The sequence below is a fragment of the Phycodurus eques genome, chromosome 10 (genome assembly GCF_024500275.1).
Source record: "Phycodurus eques isolate BA_2022a chromosome 10, UOR_Pequ_1.1, whole genome shotgun sequence".
NCBI classification, from domain to species: domain Eukaryota; kingdom Metazoa; phylum Chordata; class Actinopteri; order Syngnathiformes; family Syngnathidae; genus Phycodurus; species Phycodurus eques.
The window spans coordinates 23,623,469-23,639,655 of NC_084534.1; the positions used below are offsets into that span (position 1 = coordinate 23,623,469).

The 16,187-nt window shown below is 43.5% G+C and overlaps 1 protein-coding gene across 2 annotated transcripts in view; it reads right to left on the bottom strand.

Annotated features, from left to right (window-relative positions):
• LOC133409273 (ephrin type-A receptor 2-like) overlaps window positions 1-16,187 on the bottom strand; it is a 43,697-nt gene that overhangs the window by 4,291 nt on the left and 23,219 nt on the right. Inside the window, exons 1-10 of one of the 2 annotated variants that reach the window (XM_061689070.1) lie at window positions 14,420-14,575; window positions 12,327-12,394; window positions 9,387-10,023; window positions 2,848-3,003; window positions 2,441-2,773; window positions 1,126-1,253; window positions 838-1,015; window positions 633-735; window positions 293-345; window positions 70-195 (exon numbers count right to left, since the gene is read on the bottom strand). In XM_061689070.1, the coding sequence (XP_061545054.1) occupies window positions 70-195; window positions 293-345; window positions 633-735; window positions 838-1,015; window positions 1,126-1,253; window positions 2,441-2,773; window positions 2,848-3,003; window positions 9,387-10,023; window positions 12,327-12,394; window positions 14,420-14,495 (1,858 nt within the window). In that variant the 5' untranslated portion in view covers window positions 14,496-14,575. Of the gene's footprint in view, window positions 1-69; window positions 196-292; window positions 346-632; window positions 736-837; window positions 1,016-1,125; window positions 1,254-2,440; window positions 2,774-2,847; window positions 3,004-9,386; window positions 10,024-12,326; window positions 12,395-14,419; window positions 14,576-16,187 lie in introns of those variants that run through there. The other variant, XM_061689071.1, reaches the window with a different exon arrangement.

Sequence of the window (16,187 nt, forward strand, 5' to 3'; positions counted from 1 at the left end):
AAGACTACATCGTCACACTCTGAACCCTGAGCTGGCTTGGAATGGGAGGTAGGCGATCCAATCTCTCACCCACGCCGATGACTTTTTGCTTGCTGATGGAGTTAGGGTCGATTTCCGTGACAAACTTCTGGATGGCGATGTTGGGGTCCTCGTACGTATGTGGATCCACGTAAGTCTTTAGAGGCTTCAGCTGATCTGAGGGGTGGGGGGGGGGGGGGGAAATGATCCAAAGTATTAGAACATGTAACAGTATTAAAAAAACAAGTTGCTATTACACGTCTTGACTTTGTACCTGATGAAAAGTAGGGATCCTCTGGTCCTCCCCGACGATGAGATCTCAGTCTTCTGAGAAGGGAGGAGGGAAAAAAAAAAAAAGGGAATAATTACAGAGGGACTGCACACAATATAGACAGGAATGTTAATAACGGCAGCTCGGTTGGAGGCGGAGCTCTCCCTTTGCCTTCATACCAGAATACAGTAATTCCCCATCTCTCGTGGGGGTTATGTTCCAAAAACTGCTGCGAAAACAAACTCTACTAATACTGGACATCCCCCACCCTCCCAAAAATTTGTTTTTCGATAGTTAACGCCCCAAATTACATGCCCACACTCTAACTGCATTCTAGACCAACCTTTTACGCAGCAGCAGGACGGCCACAACCACGAGCAGAACAACTGCAACTCCAGCGACCGCTCCCATCACCATGGTGGAGGGGCTCTGGATCTGAGATTCAGCTGTAAAAAAACAAAACATAAAATAATCTATTTTCTATACCGCTGGTGAGCTGGAGCCTAAAGTGAAAGTGACTCGATTTGAGGTTTTAAAGTGAGCGCTACCTAGTGGCGAAGTGTGGAACTCGTACTCGGTGCTGTAGCTCCCAGGGCTCCCTTCAGGACTGAGCGCCTGCACCCTGAACATGTACGTCGTGTCTGGCGTGAGGTCGTTTATGTGCACGGAGCTCTTGTCCAGGATCAGGACCGTGAAGGTGGTTACGTCACGCTCTCTGTCGCCATCCTTCAAAAGCAGAAAAGGTTGAAAGGGTTGCACTGGGATTAGGATCGTCTTCCCAGGAAAACATCGAGGAGCCTCCTCTATGGAATTTCACAAGAAGCACTCTGTCTTACTTTTCTGCGGTACATGAGCTCATAGCGATGACTGATGTGCGCTGGAGGTCGGCGAGACAGAGCCCACGACAGAGAGAGGCTGGTGGGACTGCGATCATCCAGCTGGATCAACGTCACCTTTGGGGGATCTGGCGAGATGGTCGGCGAGAAGCACAAAACAACAGTTAGTCACTCATCGCAGTCCTGGGCCTTCTCGGAATGAGACTTTTTGGGGATTCGGTGGGTGGCCTGAATTCCCCTTTGTGGAGAAAGCTAAGTTTTTGAAAATATGTTATAAACACGGTGTGGGTTTCTAAACGTCTGAGGGTGAGTAACATTGAGAAGGCAGCTTGAGAGGCGAAAGCATTTCCAAGGTAATAAGATCGCTCACTGTTGTAAAATAGGTTATTGGCACACCGAGGCTTCAGTTAAGCCCAAAATTATTCGTACCCTAGACACATTTTGAGTTTAAGTTTTTATTATTATTTGTTGAATCTCTTAACTGGAAAGGACACGAACAACTTGCAAAAAACACCAGCAAATATTGTTTCGCCATAATTTATTAGTTTAATTTTTCCAATTCCATGTCTAGAATTATTCCAACTCTTAGTCAAAACTTGCATAGCCACTGTTCTATATGCGTAGTTGAGTAGAAACCTCTAGAACATTCTACAACTTAACAGGATCCTTGAGAATGGTGCGAAAATGGTCAGGAATAGAAACTTGTGTCATCTTCAGCGAAAAGATACACATTCGACAAAAAGTCAAAACTCTTGAACCAGAGGGTATTCAGTAATTTGGGGCTTAACTGTATTTCAGAGGGACCTTTGTTTACGGCGGTCCCGACCTACAAGGTTTCAAGGCGCACAATAAGAATATGAGGTCATGTAGCACAAGTTTAGTTACCCCAGTACGTGCAGTCTTTCTTTTGACTGTAATATTTATGGCCGACAAGAATTTTTCATACAAATATTTACTGTAATTTGACTTTACTACTGCATTAAGATTGGTTAGCAATAGACAACGGCGCATTCTGACAAATTTGGGTTACGCTGCCGCCGTAGGAACCGAACGTCGTAAACCGTGGACTCCCTGTAGAACCCTGTGTTTCGCTCATTTTTTTTTATTCGTTTCCAAGCGGAACTGAAAATCTACTTGAACTATTTATGTGTATTATGGCAACCTCAATAACTCTGAATGCGACGGCATTCTGAAAAGGTCAAAACATATAATAGCAACACAAAAATGTTGCTATTGTTGAACCTAAACGATGACGAAATCAAGACAACGTTAACGGGCAACGGTGGAATCCATCTTAAAATAAGCTTGAGCTCACCAGTATAGTCCAGAGCGGTGGTGATGGATGCGGCGGGCCTCGCAGCGCCATACTGGGACACGCCGCTGTGCGCCTCCACCGTGAACGTGTAGTTGAGGTGCGAGTCCAGGTCATCGACTACCACCTCGGTGTCCCGCAGGTCGACGGGGCCGTGCTCGAAACGGACCTTGTCGCCGCAGGGGGTGCACGAGGCCCTGTCGCACTGCTCGCACAGCACGCTGTAGGTGAGATCGTCGCGGCCCCCCGTCACGAGCGGCGAACTCCAGGACAGATGCAGCCGGCCGTCCGCTGACAGGGTTGTGGCGGTCAGGTCGCGGGGAGCGCTGGGCGGAGCTACAGGAGGAAGTCAGGAGTTAGCCAAAACATCTCGAGTACGTACGACTATTATCAGTGAGAGGAAGTCTTACTCGAACACGGCGACGTGGGTGGGTCCGACGGCGAGCGAAAGAAACCCTCCTCGCACTCGCAGCGGGTGGCGCCGGCCGCGGAGGGCTTAGTGTTGTCGGGACACGCCCGACACAGCTCACCGCTCACGGTGGGCTTGAAGTCTCCCGGCTTGCATTCTGTGTCAAAAGACAAAAAGGGTTTGAGGTGGGGTGCACTAAAGTTCAAGACTGTTGTCCCTATTTCCAACAGTGTCATATGCATACATTTAAAAAATCAGTTAATGTGTTAAAAATCTGTATGTATGTACTCATCTTTAGTTGATGATGACGTACACTGTTAGGAATAAGTGAGGGCAAAGAAGGGAAGGAATGACGGAACAAAAGGAAAACAATGAGGCTGTGTTTGTAATGTTAGGCCTTTCCGCCCAACAGGAAGCTTTTGTTACAAGTAACCTATAATCACTGAGCCTTTGTACACTGAGGAATGAATTGGGATTTCCTTCCGCGATGTGCCCCCACTTGCCTTTTCCACTTGAAGGCCTCGGTTAAGGTCACGCGCTGGCGGCTTGGCCCGGATGACACCGGAGCATTAAATCCGTCAGGTTATGTGATCTGCCTTCTCAACCGTCAACCCTGCGCTCAGGCCCTCTGGCAGATCCTCGGTTTACGACGGCATCGACACATGACTTTTGAGGTTACACGCAATGAGCTGTTTGTGCAGTGGCCTGAGTAATCATACTAATAATAATGCATACCACTTATATCGTGCTTTTCAAGGCACTCAAAGACCCTTTACAATTACACACATTATTCATTCACTCCACAGACAGTGGCGGTAAGCTACTTGTGTAGCCCCAGCTGCCTTGGGGCAGTCTGTCGGAGGCATGGCTGTCATTCTGCGCCTACAGCCACTCCGACCACATGACACATATACAGTATATTGTCACACAGCATGCTCAGTTGCAGCGGTACTTACTGGTTTTTCATTTGATTGTTTTACAGGGTTAATCCCCGAATAGGGGACGGAGCCCTATAGTGAAGAACCTCTCAGTCAGGATGATTCACTTCAACATAGTTCCTAAGCACCATCGTTTGCCATCTTAGAGCTATTAACAGGGCTTTGGTGCTACCATGTAGCATCTTAAGTCATTTCAGAAAGCGCAGAAACAGCATATAAGCAAGATTTTCAGCGAAGAATGGAGGATAGGTTTATAAAAATAGCCCCCGCCCCCATAAAAAAAACAAATAAATAAATAAATCAGTGAATACGTGAATTCGCAAGTAGCGAATTGGCGGCGAACACAGTATATTGTTGGGAAGCACGATGGACTAGTGGTTAGCAAAACTACCTCACAGTTCTGAGGTTTGGTCTGTGGATCTCGGCTCCAGTCTTCCTGGGTGGCGTTCGCATGTTCTCCCCATGCTTGCGTGTTTGTTTGTTTTTTCCCCCGGGTATTTCGACATCCTCCCACAATCCAAAAACATGCATGTCAGGTTCATGGAAGACTAAATTATCCATTATTGTGAATGTGAGTGTGAATGGGTGTTTATCTATTATGTCCTCTGCTGACTTTGGGCAAGACGCAGGCTACAACCTGAAATGGTCACCAGGTTCCAACTCTCCCTAATGAGGACTTTAAAGCACTATAGAAGATGGATAGATGAAGTGTCTTTCATATGACTATTTACTGTAAAAACATCTTTACTACTGCGTGAGTAGTTTAGTGATAGAATACAGTGCTTTCCGACTTAATGTCAAAATTCTGGTTATTCCCACACCGTACGAAGAGAACGGAGTACACCCTCTATTAGGGGTGTTTTTGCCAAAGGAAATGGCACATCGGACACCGGTGGCGTGCCGTCATGAACATCTTAGCCGAAGCGATAAGCGAGCGGACTTTCCGGGCCACGGGAGGTTAATGAAAGTGCGGACTGGACAGAAAGCAGGAGGCGTGAGGACTGTGTGGTCTGGGACTGATGTTTCCTCTCTTTCCTCCTTCCTCCCACTCAGGGCAAATTATGACAAGCGAGGTTGAAGAGGTAAAAGAGCGGCGATAAAAAGGAGTGTGGAAGAGGAAACGCTGTTGGAGCCACTTTCCAATGTTCATGGAAACACAACAGCGTCCGCATACTTTGTGATCACAGTCCCTCTCTCTGCTTGTTGCTCCTGGCAGCAAGTCGTCTTTCATGAACCTGGATTGTAAACGAGGTTGCGTTTCTTCATCACCAAGTGGACTGTTGATTGTTGACTACACAAAATAATTACTGTATGTGATCTATACAAAGTGCATTGGGATGAAAGCAAGCTAACGTCCGACAGGCAAGGGAATGTCTTGACCACTGAACACGTTTGGATCTTTTCGGACTATATACCGAGTCATGTCCAGGGTCTTTTTTTAGACTGAAAAGCACTCCACTATAGATAGAGAGATGTTTCCAGTCCTGGTATACTGTACTCTACAAATTGGGGTTACGTTACCGCCACAGGAACGGGACTCCATCGTAAACCGAGGACCCCACGCATCAGGCCACGTCATAGTATTCCTCCAGAAGGCCATTATGACTGTGAAAATCATATCCTGTGAGTGTATTACACTCTCGCATTTGGTTAAACCACACCTAGTAGGCAACTATAGTCTTTTGCCCTACCTCACCCCCTTGACATCTGGATTTTTGTCCAGTATACAGTAAATGGCGCTTTGAGATTGACATGTGCCCTGTATTGTCCAAAAATATTGTTAAGGATCTGTACCATTCTGACACCTTTACATCGCTGTATTGGTGTTTACCGTTCCAAAGCGTACCATGGCACTGGATTGCACCACTTTGCAGAAATGCGGCTCAAGTATCACCATGGTGAAGGATAAGGAGCAGGTTGAGTTGAGCGGGAAGATGAATAGAAGGCCTTAAAGGGGAGGGTGTGGAGGGTTTGGAGGAAGGGGTCTGGACTGGCGCACCAAACAGAAGTTCTCTCTGGGGAGTCACTCAGCGGGTGCGGGGGTCTCTTCGCATAAGAAAAGGAGGCCTGCCCATTTTAATATTGAGCCCAAGCGCTAGGACCTCTGTCACGGAGCAAAGAAACTCTCGGCTCCATTCATCTATTGTCTGGCAGGACTGGACGGAGTGGTGCCATAAATACATTGCATTAGTCATTGCAGCTCGTAAAATGGCGCCATGTGTGCAACGCTGCGAATGCACACTCACACTCGGAGTTGAGTTTTGTCAGTCTGCTCAAGCCGATTCAGTGAATTCAATCGCGTTGTCACTTGTTGCTGGAAGTTGCGCATCTAATTGCCCCAACACTCCCTTTGGACGACGGCACACACGTGAAAAGGACTTGTGTTCCGCACCGGTGCATCTGTTAATTGAATCTGGGCTTTTGCCGCCATTGTTCTAATGAGTGGGAACACGGATTAGTCGGCTCGTTGCATGTGTTAACTGCCGGATGAAAGGACCCGAGGGGAGGTAAAGCAGGACCACGTAACAGCTGGCCTGTTGCTCTACTAATCCTCTTGACTAAATTACACTCCACACCTAACTAAGCAGCCACGAAAACCAACCGCCCCTCATGTGCCAACTGTCGGCCCGCTGCGAGACAACCTGCTTATTTGTGTCAATCGGCATTCCTTCTCAGCGGGCTTCCTTTTTCCCACAACAGTTGGGCTCTTCATTGCGAGACACATGCGGAACCGTAAGTCTTCGAAAATGTCACTTTCTCTGACACCTAAAGTCCGGAATGAAGTCGTCGCATTGGTGCGGAGCAAACGCCTGCAGTTTTGCTTCTGTCACTATCTGACTTAATTTATCATTTTTTAATCATCATTGTGAATGAGTCATCTTATTTCAATCCATTTCATTTTCATGTTTAAAATTGAATTCTTGTCCAGTTATTCTGATACATACCAGCACAATTTCCAATACAAGAAATACACATGTAATCATGATCATGAAAATCACAAGCTCCTTGCAGAATAACCACTAATCACTCATATTTTTGGGTAATGATAAGCATTTTAAAAGGGTATTATTAAATGGAATGTCTTTTTCCTGTGACTAGGAAGTGTTTAAGTGAATGAAATCATTTTTATTGGGCTTGATTTAAATTGTGATTTTGGGGGGGGGGTTGATTAAAATAAACCATGAATCCATTTTCTATAGAGCTTGCCCTCTTTCGCCTATCCCAACTGACGTTTGGGTGAGAGAAGCGGGATACACCCATGGACTGGTGACCAGTCAATAGCAGGGCACATAGACCAAAAAAAAAAAAAAAAAAACATTCACACTCGCGTTCACACCAAAAGACAATTTCGAGTCTTTCATGAATCTAACATTCTTTCTGGAATGTGGGAGGAAGCCGGAGTTGATTTAAATCAAACAACCCTGCTCCAAATATACAATATCAGGTCCAACTCCCGGCTATGAAATCATTGTAATCCCTCGTAAAATATTTCCTGTCTTCCTCTCTAGCTATTCATGCACAACGTCTGTTTCCGGAGCTCAGAGTCTGTCAGCGGTCGCCGCGAGAAACATTCCTCTGCCTTGGACTTCCTCCACCCTCATCCTGCCCTCGGAGTGTAAGCGTCCCTTCTTTGAAGCGCCGACCCGTCACCGCTATGAATGATCTGTTCGCGTGGAAGGAATGGAGACGGTGCCAGTCAAGGTGACTGGAAAACAGCAGGAGTCATAAACCGCAGCCCTGACTAAGAGAGGCGGGCCGGGGCCCCATCCCTGTAATCTGCGGTTACGGTTGCCTGGGCGACGGACGCAAACAAAACACCGGCGCAGGGGGGGGGGGAAAGAGGACGCTCAGGTAGTTGCCCGAGACCAATTCACACGGCCCTTCCTTTAGTCAATCAGTGCAGCAGGTGACGGCAGAGTGAAAGAATTCCTTTCAGAAATCCCCGCACCACGCCGTGCCCTTCCTCCCTCCTTCCTGTGCTCTCCGCTGTCCTCCCACACTTCCTCCGCACACACTCACACACACACACACTCACACGCGCGCACACACACACCACACCCCAGCATGCCAAAGAAAGGCCATTTTCCACAGCCCATACAGTAGGTACACCGCAGCTATGTCTTTTAACTCTTACACCTCAGTTTGTGTTTTACTGCTCTTCCCTCAGGCGACAACGCAGCCCAACGAACGCTTCTGTGTACTTTTTCTGTCTGGTGCACGTAAACCTCCAACCTATTAACTTTAAAAATGGAATCTTTACATTCCCTTGAATATCCCAAAAGTAAAACATTTCACTCTCTCTTTAAAGAGGACATATTATGGACTTTCTCCATTTGTACTTTGTGTTTGGTGATGTGTCCATGTGCCACATACACACATTGTAGCGTGTGAGCTGCTGCTTCTACAAGTGAAAATGCTGGGCTCCGCCCCCAGGTGTCATGGTAGCCAAAGCCGGACTCGCCATTGGCTCAGCAGTCTACGGGCTAATGTCAGCAAGACAAGAAATCCTGTTTGAATTGTTTTAAATGCATAGTATAACTTCTTTAAACTTGTAAAGTGAAGTACGTTATTGAATTTTCTGTCTTGCTCTTATTAACTATGAGGACAAAAGTATTGGGATGCCTGACTATTACACCTACAGGAAGTAACGATAGAAGAAAATGCGGTTATAACCGCTTCTAGAGGTTCTACAAGATGTGGACCTGTGCCAATTGCTGTTACCACAAAGTCGGAACAACAGACTTGTCAGAAAACTGTCAAGGGAAGAATTTTACCCCCTAAGGTTCACAGACAACCCGATGGCTGCTTCTAAGAAGTGTCTGCCAATTTCTCCTTAGGCAATGTCATATACAGTTGTTATTTGCCTAATGAAACTGGTGCCCCCCGCAACCACAAACGTCTTGCGTTGTCTCACGGCAAAGTGAAAATGTATTAACAGAGAGGAATGAGATCGACTTTATCATCGCACTAAAACAAAAGATTATGTGAGTTTATACCTAACATTGAATACATTTTAAGTGCAAAGGCATATATATATATATTAAGATGGTGACTCACTACTTTTATCCACAAGACGCAGGTGCAAAAAAAATCCACTTTTTGAGAGGCTCTCTGCTTCTTTTTTTCCCCCCAGCTTCAAGCAGCTCTTTAATCCCTACAGAGAACTTGTAGCATTGTTGTTCTTTTCCCGTATAAGTACAACGTGCTAAAAGTAGACTTCTTTTGTGGCGTGACGCGGCATACGTCTCTCTCTACCACATCAAGCCAGCGCCTGGGCTTAGCTTTTCCTGAGGTCTGATGGCAAGATGGCCGAAGGAATGTGGCGATCCGGAAATGAGAAAATATTGTAATCCATAACTGCCTCCAATCTAAATTAAGAACAAACGGTTTTAGGCATCCTCCCTTTTCCATGTCCGATCTGTCTGAGCATGACATCCTCGAAGGCATTTGAAGGCTTTGAGTGTCAGACTTCCCAAAACAAACCAGACAAGTTAATGAATATTCCTTCACACCTTGCCAACGCGGCGGTGTCTGTGATGCCTTTTAATTCTGCCAAAAGATTTTGCATTGTGAACGTGGTGCACGGAATCGGGCTCCTTACCTTGGCACGAGTCCCCGGTGGTTTCGTAGCCGGCGAGACACTGGCACTGGCCCATGGGAACCACCCACTCGCCCTCTGCGGAGCAGTAGATGCGTGGCGTGGATTGACTCACGGCGTTCTCCACGCAGGCGCCTTCCACTTTCCGCAGCGCGTCAGCCACCGTCTCCGGGAAGGCCGCCAGGCTCTGCACGGTGGACGGGCACGTCTTGTAGTACACGCGCACCGAGAGGATCCCCACACAGGCGCCCATGTCCTGGAAGGCCAGGTAGAAGCCCTTCTGGGACAGCGGGCCCACCGTCCTCGTCTCAGTGTTGACCAGGGGTTTCTGGCCCCGCGTCACCTCGTCCGGGGCGATGGTGGCTACCTTGCGGAACTGGCCCCTGCGGAAGTTGGTGCCCACGTCGGCGTCTGTCTCTGAGATGAATAAGTTGAAGGTCTCCTTGCAGGACACGGAAGCGCCGTTGAAGCTGTTGCAATCACGCACGATGAAGCGCAGCTCCACGGAGACGCGCGTGGCGCCCGGACGCCGCTGGATAAACGTGGTGCGTAACCAGTTGTCCTGATCGGCGGCATCTACGTTGCACACGCTGTAGGTGTAGAAGAGCGAGCCGTTCACCACCGTCTGGACTATCTCCCACTGGAAGACAAAAACACATCAGCTTTGACGCTTTGCTTTATAGATTGACGGAGGTGGCAAAAGTACTTAAACTGTACTTAAGTTTTTTCTTTGGTGTACTGAGAAGCCCATAAAGCACCGTTGTGAACTGGAGCTTCTTTTCCACACGTTAGGATTATTGGCATTGACATGTGTCGACGTGTGTGGGTTTCCCGTAACACACAAGGGGTCCTGTGTGTGTGTATGTGTGTGTGTGTGTGTGTGAGTGTGTGTGTGTGTGTGCCTGTGACGCACACACAAATCCAACAAATACTACTGTGGAATACCAACTAACATTTGTGGCAGTTAATTGTGCTTCATAGTCACCGCCGCATTGCAATTAAAGAGCTTTAAGAGACGGGGAAGTAGTGATGATTTGTGAGATTAAAAGTAGTAGTACCACACTTCAGGAGACGCCACTTTATCTTTTATGGGGAATTAAATAAGGGTAAATTAAAGATGACTTGAAAAACGTGGCTATTATTATAACAAGGGGTCCTCGGTTTACGACTCATGCTCATTACAGAATCATGCTTTGGGGCTGTTTGTCTTCAGGTGGACCTCGGGCCTTAGACAAAGTGGAAGGAATTATGAATAGTTGGAAATACCAGTCAGTTGGCAAAAAAACCTTCGGCTTCTGATAGAACGCAAAGAAAATGCCAGGAAAAGCCTACTAGAAGAGCAAAAATAGATTTGAGGTGGATCAGAGGCACTTTAAATTGTGCCAGGTTTGGTTTATTCTGAACACAGACCCAACCAAGTTATATGAGGGTGTGCACACTTGAGCGACCACATTATCTAATATAAATATATTTTTTTTTATTGAGTTGGACAGGTTATAGGTCACAATAATGGGCGGAAACTTTTGAAATGATTTATCTTGGTCACAGGTTTTTTTGTTGTTGTTATTTCTATTTAAAAAAAAAAAAGGCATTTGAACACGGGTGTGTAGACTTTTTATATCCACTGTACAAGGCCCTACATGAAACCACTGTTTCTGATGACTAAAGACCTCACAGCATAATTACCGTATGTGATATGTACAAAGTACATTGAGATAAACGCAACCTTCCGACAAGCAAGGGAATCCCGGGACCATAAAACATGTGTCTGGATCTTTTCGAACTCTGTTTATATCCCGAGACGTGTCCTGCATCTTTTTTTAGACTGAAAACCACTCGACTATAGATAGAGAGATGTTTCCGGGCCTGGTATACCTACCAACACAAGACCGCCGTTATCTGTCGAGTCTCGGTGGGACACGTAGGCTTGAATTGCACTGCATGATTCGCGTGGCTTAATTCCACTGTTTTGCTATCAAGTGGCACAATTCGGATGTGCGTCATGCCCGCGTAAATAGAAAAAAAAAAAAACGATAGAATCAGATATCGTCAGATCGGAATCGAATCCAAACGTGAATCAAAACCCACTTTGTATCGGATATCTGCCAATGCGTGCGCAGCATGAATGCACAGCTCGGATATACCATGTCAATGCCAGCTCGACATTATGAAATATACACGTGTGCACGTCTGCCCACACAACACAAATAAACACATTGAAAAACACCTGCTGTAAATCTATACGATAGAGAAAAGGTAGACAATTAAATACATTCTAAATATGCTACATTAGATGGTTCCATGTTTGAATAAGCAATTCAAACAAATTGATTTAAATGGGAAAAACCTCCACATAACTCCAGTGTCTACCATCAATTTGTTGCCGATGGCTCACTTCATTTGAAGCAACCGGGGAGGAATCAGCCCACGCCAACTAAACGCTATGTAACATGTATGTTTGTATAATCCATGTATTAAACTTAACTACCAGCCCAGGTGTTGACGCTTATGGATACATGTGTAATTTGGATTATGGAATTCTCCATACGGGTCGTTTCACCTGTTCGGTCAGTGTAAACACAGTCATATTGGATGTGTGTCACTTGAAATGTAGGCATACATGTAAAAAAAAAAAAATAATAATAATAATAGCGGCATTCAATCTAAATTTGGCACTTGGACCTGTAGTGTAAATCCAGCCTTTGATTGTTGCAGTTTTGCATTCATGAGAACAAGTTTTGTAAATACAGGATGCACTGTGTAAAGTCTGTATAAAGCCAATGGAATACGCCAAACACCATCTGGGCCCCAAAAATGATCAATTACGCATATAGAACTAGCCGAGAGGCCCTTCTAAACATCATTTAACTCTAAATGCATCACAGAGAGAACGTCTTTGACCCCCGAGGTCTTAAAAATGCTGCTGGAGGTATAAATACTCACCCCGTTCTCAGATGGCAGCGTCAGCCAGCCCAGTTCTCCTCCCGAAGACCTCATGTCCAGCAATACTTCTGTAGACACACGCAGAAATGAGTTATAAGCAGCCATTAATCCATTTGGGACACACAACTAGGCCCCAAAAGCAACATTAAAAATACTACTGCGGAGTACCAACTAACATTTTTGGCATTGAAATTAAAGAGTTTTAAGAGACGGGGACGCCGTGATGAGTCGTGGGATAAAGAATCATTTTCTAGTACTCGCTTGCTGCTAGGACTAGTATGCTTCAGTTTATGAGGAATGAATAGGGGTCAAATAAAGAGGAGAACAGAAAGGGGAAGCGCTATTATTACTGGGGGTCCTCGGTTTACGACGGTCGTAAAAAAATCTGAAATATAGGACTTTTATCGAAACTATAGGACAGGTGTCGCCAACCTTTAGAGAGCTACTTCTTGGGTACTTATTAATGAAAAGGGCTACCAATTTGTCACTGATTTAACAAGGTAGGAAATAATAAATATCAATATGCAACACTTTTTTTTTTTCTATAAATCCTTGTGTTTACATTTTCTAATGATCAGTTCTGCAACATTCCGGGGAAATCACAATGTCATATAACTGGTGAGCTATTTTTAGAATAGATCATGTGGTCCTTGGGGCTACCTGGTGGCCCACAGACACTATGTTGGTGACCCCTGTTATAGGACATTATTCTGGTAATATTACAACTTTATACAAAAAAAATTAAGGTTTTTTTTTAAGGAAAAAATATACAAATTTCATCTGGTATTATTTTGACTTTAATCTAAAAAACAAATATGACTTTGATTGAAAATAAACTTTTTTAAAAAATTACATCATCATGTTGGTAATATTACAACTTTAATCTTGAAAATAAATGACTTTTTATCAAAAATCACACACAGAATTTGATTCTGGTAATATTGCAACTTTAAAAAAAAATGTATAACATTTGTCTGAGAAATATAAGGCTCTTTTTCTCAAAAGTATGCCACTTTTTTCTTAATCTCGACCGTCGCCCTATTAGGACAGAACTCCCTCGTAAACCGAGGACCACGGTTTGCTTCACAAATGCTTCCTTTTGACCCAAATACAGCTCTCTGGCTTTCACGTTGGTTACACATCTAACTAGAATAAATGTAGTCTAGTCCTGTACGGGGGTCCTCGGTTCATTACAGTCCTATAATACGACGTCTTGGGGTTACTGAAGGCAAGTAACTCGTTCGAAGAAGAAGTAATAATATAAAACAAACATTTGAGATACACAGTTTGTCTCCAAAAGCATCTTAAAAATTGATTAACAGTTTAATTACACAATGTGCAGGCTATATGCTTATAAAGGCCATGAGACTGTTGTGAAATGTGAATTGTTGTTAAATTGCTAACTGCAAAGCTATTATGGCTTATTATTTTTTAAATTTAGATTATTATTTTTATTTTTATTTTTTTTGGGGGGGGGGGGTAGTACAACAAATAAAGTCCTGCACGCGTGCTGCGTTCAAGGAGCCATCAGCTTTTATGGTGAGTTCAGGGGCCACATGCCAGCTCCTTTGACAGTCTAATCAAGCATATCGGTGTGATTCAACACATCATTAACCGTGAAGAAACATCTCTAATCGTGTCTGAGAAAGGCGTGCGGGCAAGCCGAGTCAGTACAGCAAAAGTGTGCGGTCTGATGTGAAACGACATCATCCGACATCCTGGCGACATCGGCCACAGGTGCTCCCACGCCTCGACGCTGCAGTGACGCCATTCACCAACTATTACTTCAAAGTTTGGATTGTACCCACAATGTTGCTTCATTCGGAGCTATTCAGCTCTACGTAACGTTTAAACGGACTCGGAGAGTTGTATATATATTCTTTCAAGCAGTGACAAAAGTCAATTTGAGTTAATATAGTTGTTTTTTTTTTTTTTTTTTTTTTTTTAAATAAATAAATAAAGAGAGAGAGAGAGAGAAAAACGTCACACCGGACGCTCAACTTCCGAACTCCTGACTCACTAGGTACGCTAAAAAAAACAAACAAAAAAACTAACCTTTCTTTATCTTTCATTTTTGAAAACAAGTCACTTACGTTCTTTCGACTGGTGGCTGACAAACACGGCGTTGACGAGTACAAAGACGAACAAGTTAAGGCGACGCAGCTCCATTTTTTTCCGGTTAAAAAAAAAAAGTAAGTGTATCCTTTTGGCACTGTCCTACTCCTCCTCCACCTCCTCCTCGGCGAGCCTCCGACTAAGTGACTGGCGCACGAACCACCGAGCAAGGCAGACCGGCGAGGAACAGGTGGCGTCACGTGACGTCACGCACGCCTCCTCATCGCGTGCTTTGGAATGCGGAAGTCTTCCCGATTTGGGGGTCGAAGGGGCGGCTACACCTGGCTCACGAAGAAGTCGGGTGGCCATTCCGGCTGTCAGTCATCAAGTATAAGAACCTAACTAAAAAGTGGCACAATTTTTTTTTTTTTTTTTAGATAGTTGGATGTTTTCGAGATGCAAAGTTGTACATTTTCGAGGTTAAAGTTGTAATTTTTGAGAAAAAAAGTTTCATGTTTTCCCTGATCAAAAGTCATCAAATTTTCTGTAGTCATTATATTCCAAGAATGAAGTCGTATATTTTTAAGTCGTACGTTTAACGAGATTAAAAAAAAAAAAAAAAGTGAATTTCCCTTGTGGATTAATTAAGTATCTATTATTTCCTATTAAAGTCGTAATCTTATGAGATAAAAATATATTTTTGAGATTACAAAAATTTGTAAAATTAAAATTGTAATTTAATGAAGCTAATCGTATTTCTTTTACAAAAAGCCAAATAGCTACAATATAAAAGCAGTTTGTTTTCGACAAAAACTAATATATTTTCAAAACTAAAGGTGAATATTTTTAAGATAAAAAGTTGTGCATTTTCAAGACAAAGGTTTTATTTTTCAAGAGAAAGCGTGTCTTTTCAAGATTAAAGTTTATATTTTATGAGAATAAAGTCATGCATTTTTAAGAAAATGTATATTTTTAGAAGTCATATTTTCAAGATTAAAGATGTAATTTAAGGGGAATTAAATCATATATTTTAAGGAAAAAAAGTTATTTATTTTTTTGATTAAAGTAATAATTTTTCAAGAAGTTGTATATTGTCCAAATAAAAAGTCATACTGTATATTCTTGTGATAAGAGTCGTAAATTAAGAGAATAAAGTTGTATATTTTTTAGATAAAAAGTCATATATTTTTTAGATCAAAAGTTGTATATTTTCAAGATTATTTGTTAAAGTTGTATACTTTTGAGATTCAAGTAAATTTTAACAGAATAAAGACAGATACCGATACATATTTTCAAGATAAAAAGTACAATATTTTCTAGCATAAAGTAATAATATTACAACAATGAAGCTGTATATTTTCGAGATAAAAAGTTGTATATTTTCAAGATTTAAGTCGTAATATTTGAGGATAAAGTCATCCACAAATAAAACAGAACTGTTATAAAAGTCCCTGAAACGTGTCATCCCCAAGTGTTCATAATATATAATAACAAACATCAGTCAAATTGAATTTAAGATGCCCATTGAACTGGCCCCATGATAGGAAAAATGTGCCCCCCCCCTGTGCTAAATAATCATGGCTAAAATCAATATATTAGGACTGAGAGAGCGGATTGTGTCCCACACACTGTCCATCGATATTACCGGTGCTTCCACACACATATTTCACAACATGGCCCACTTTTAATTCACAATAACCCCTTTTATTGTTAAGTAGAAGCAAAAATGCAAGAGTTTAAAAAAAATGCTTACTTCATGGGGTACAAGAAGGCACCAAATGGATGCAATTAAAGTGTTGATGATAA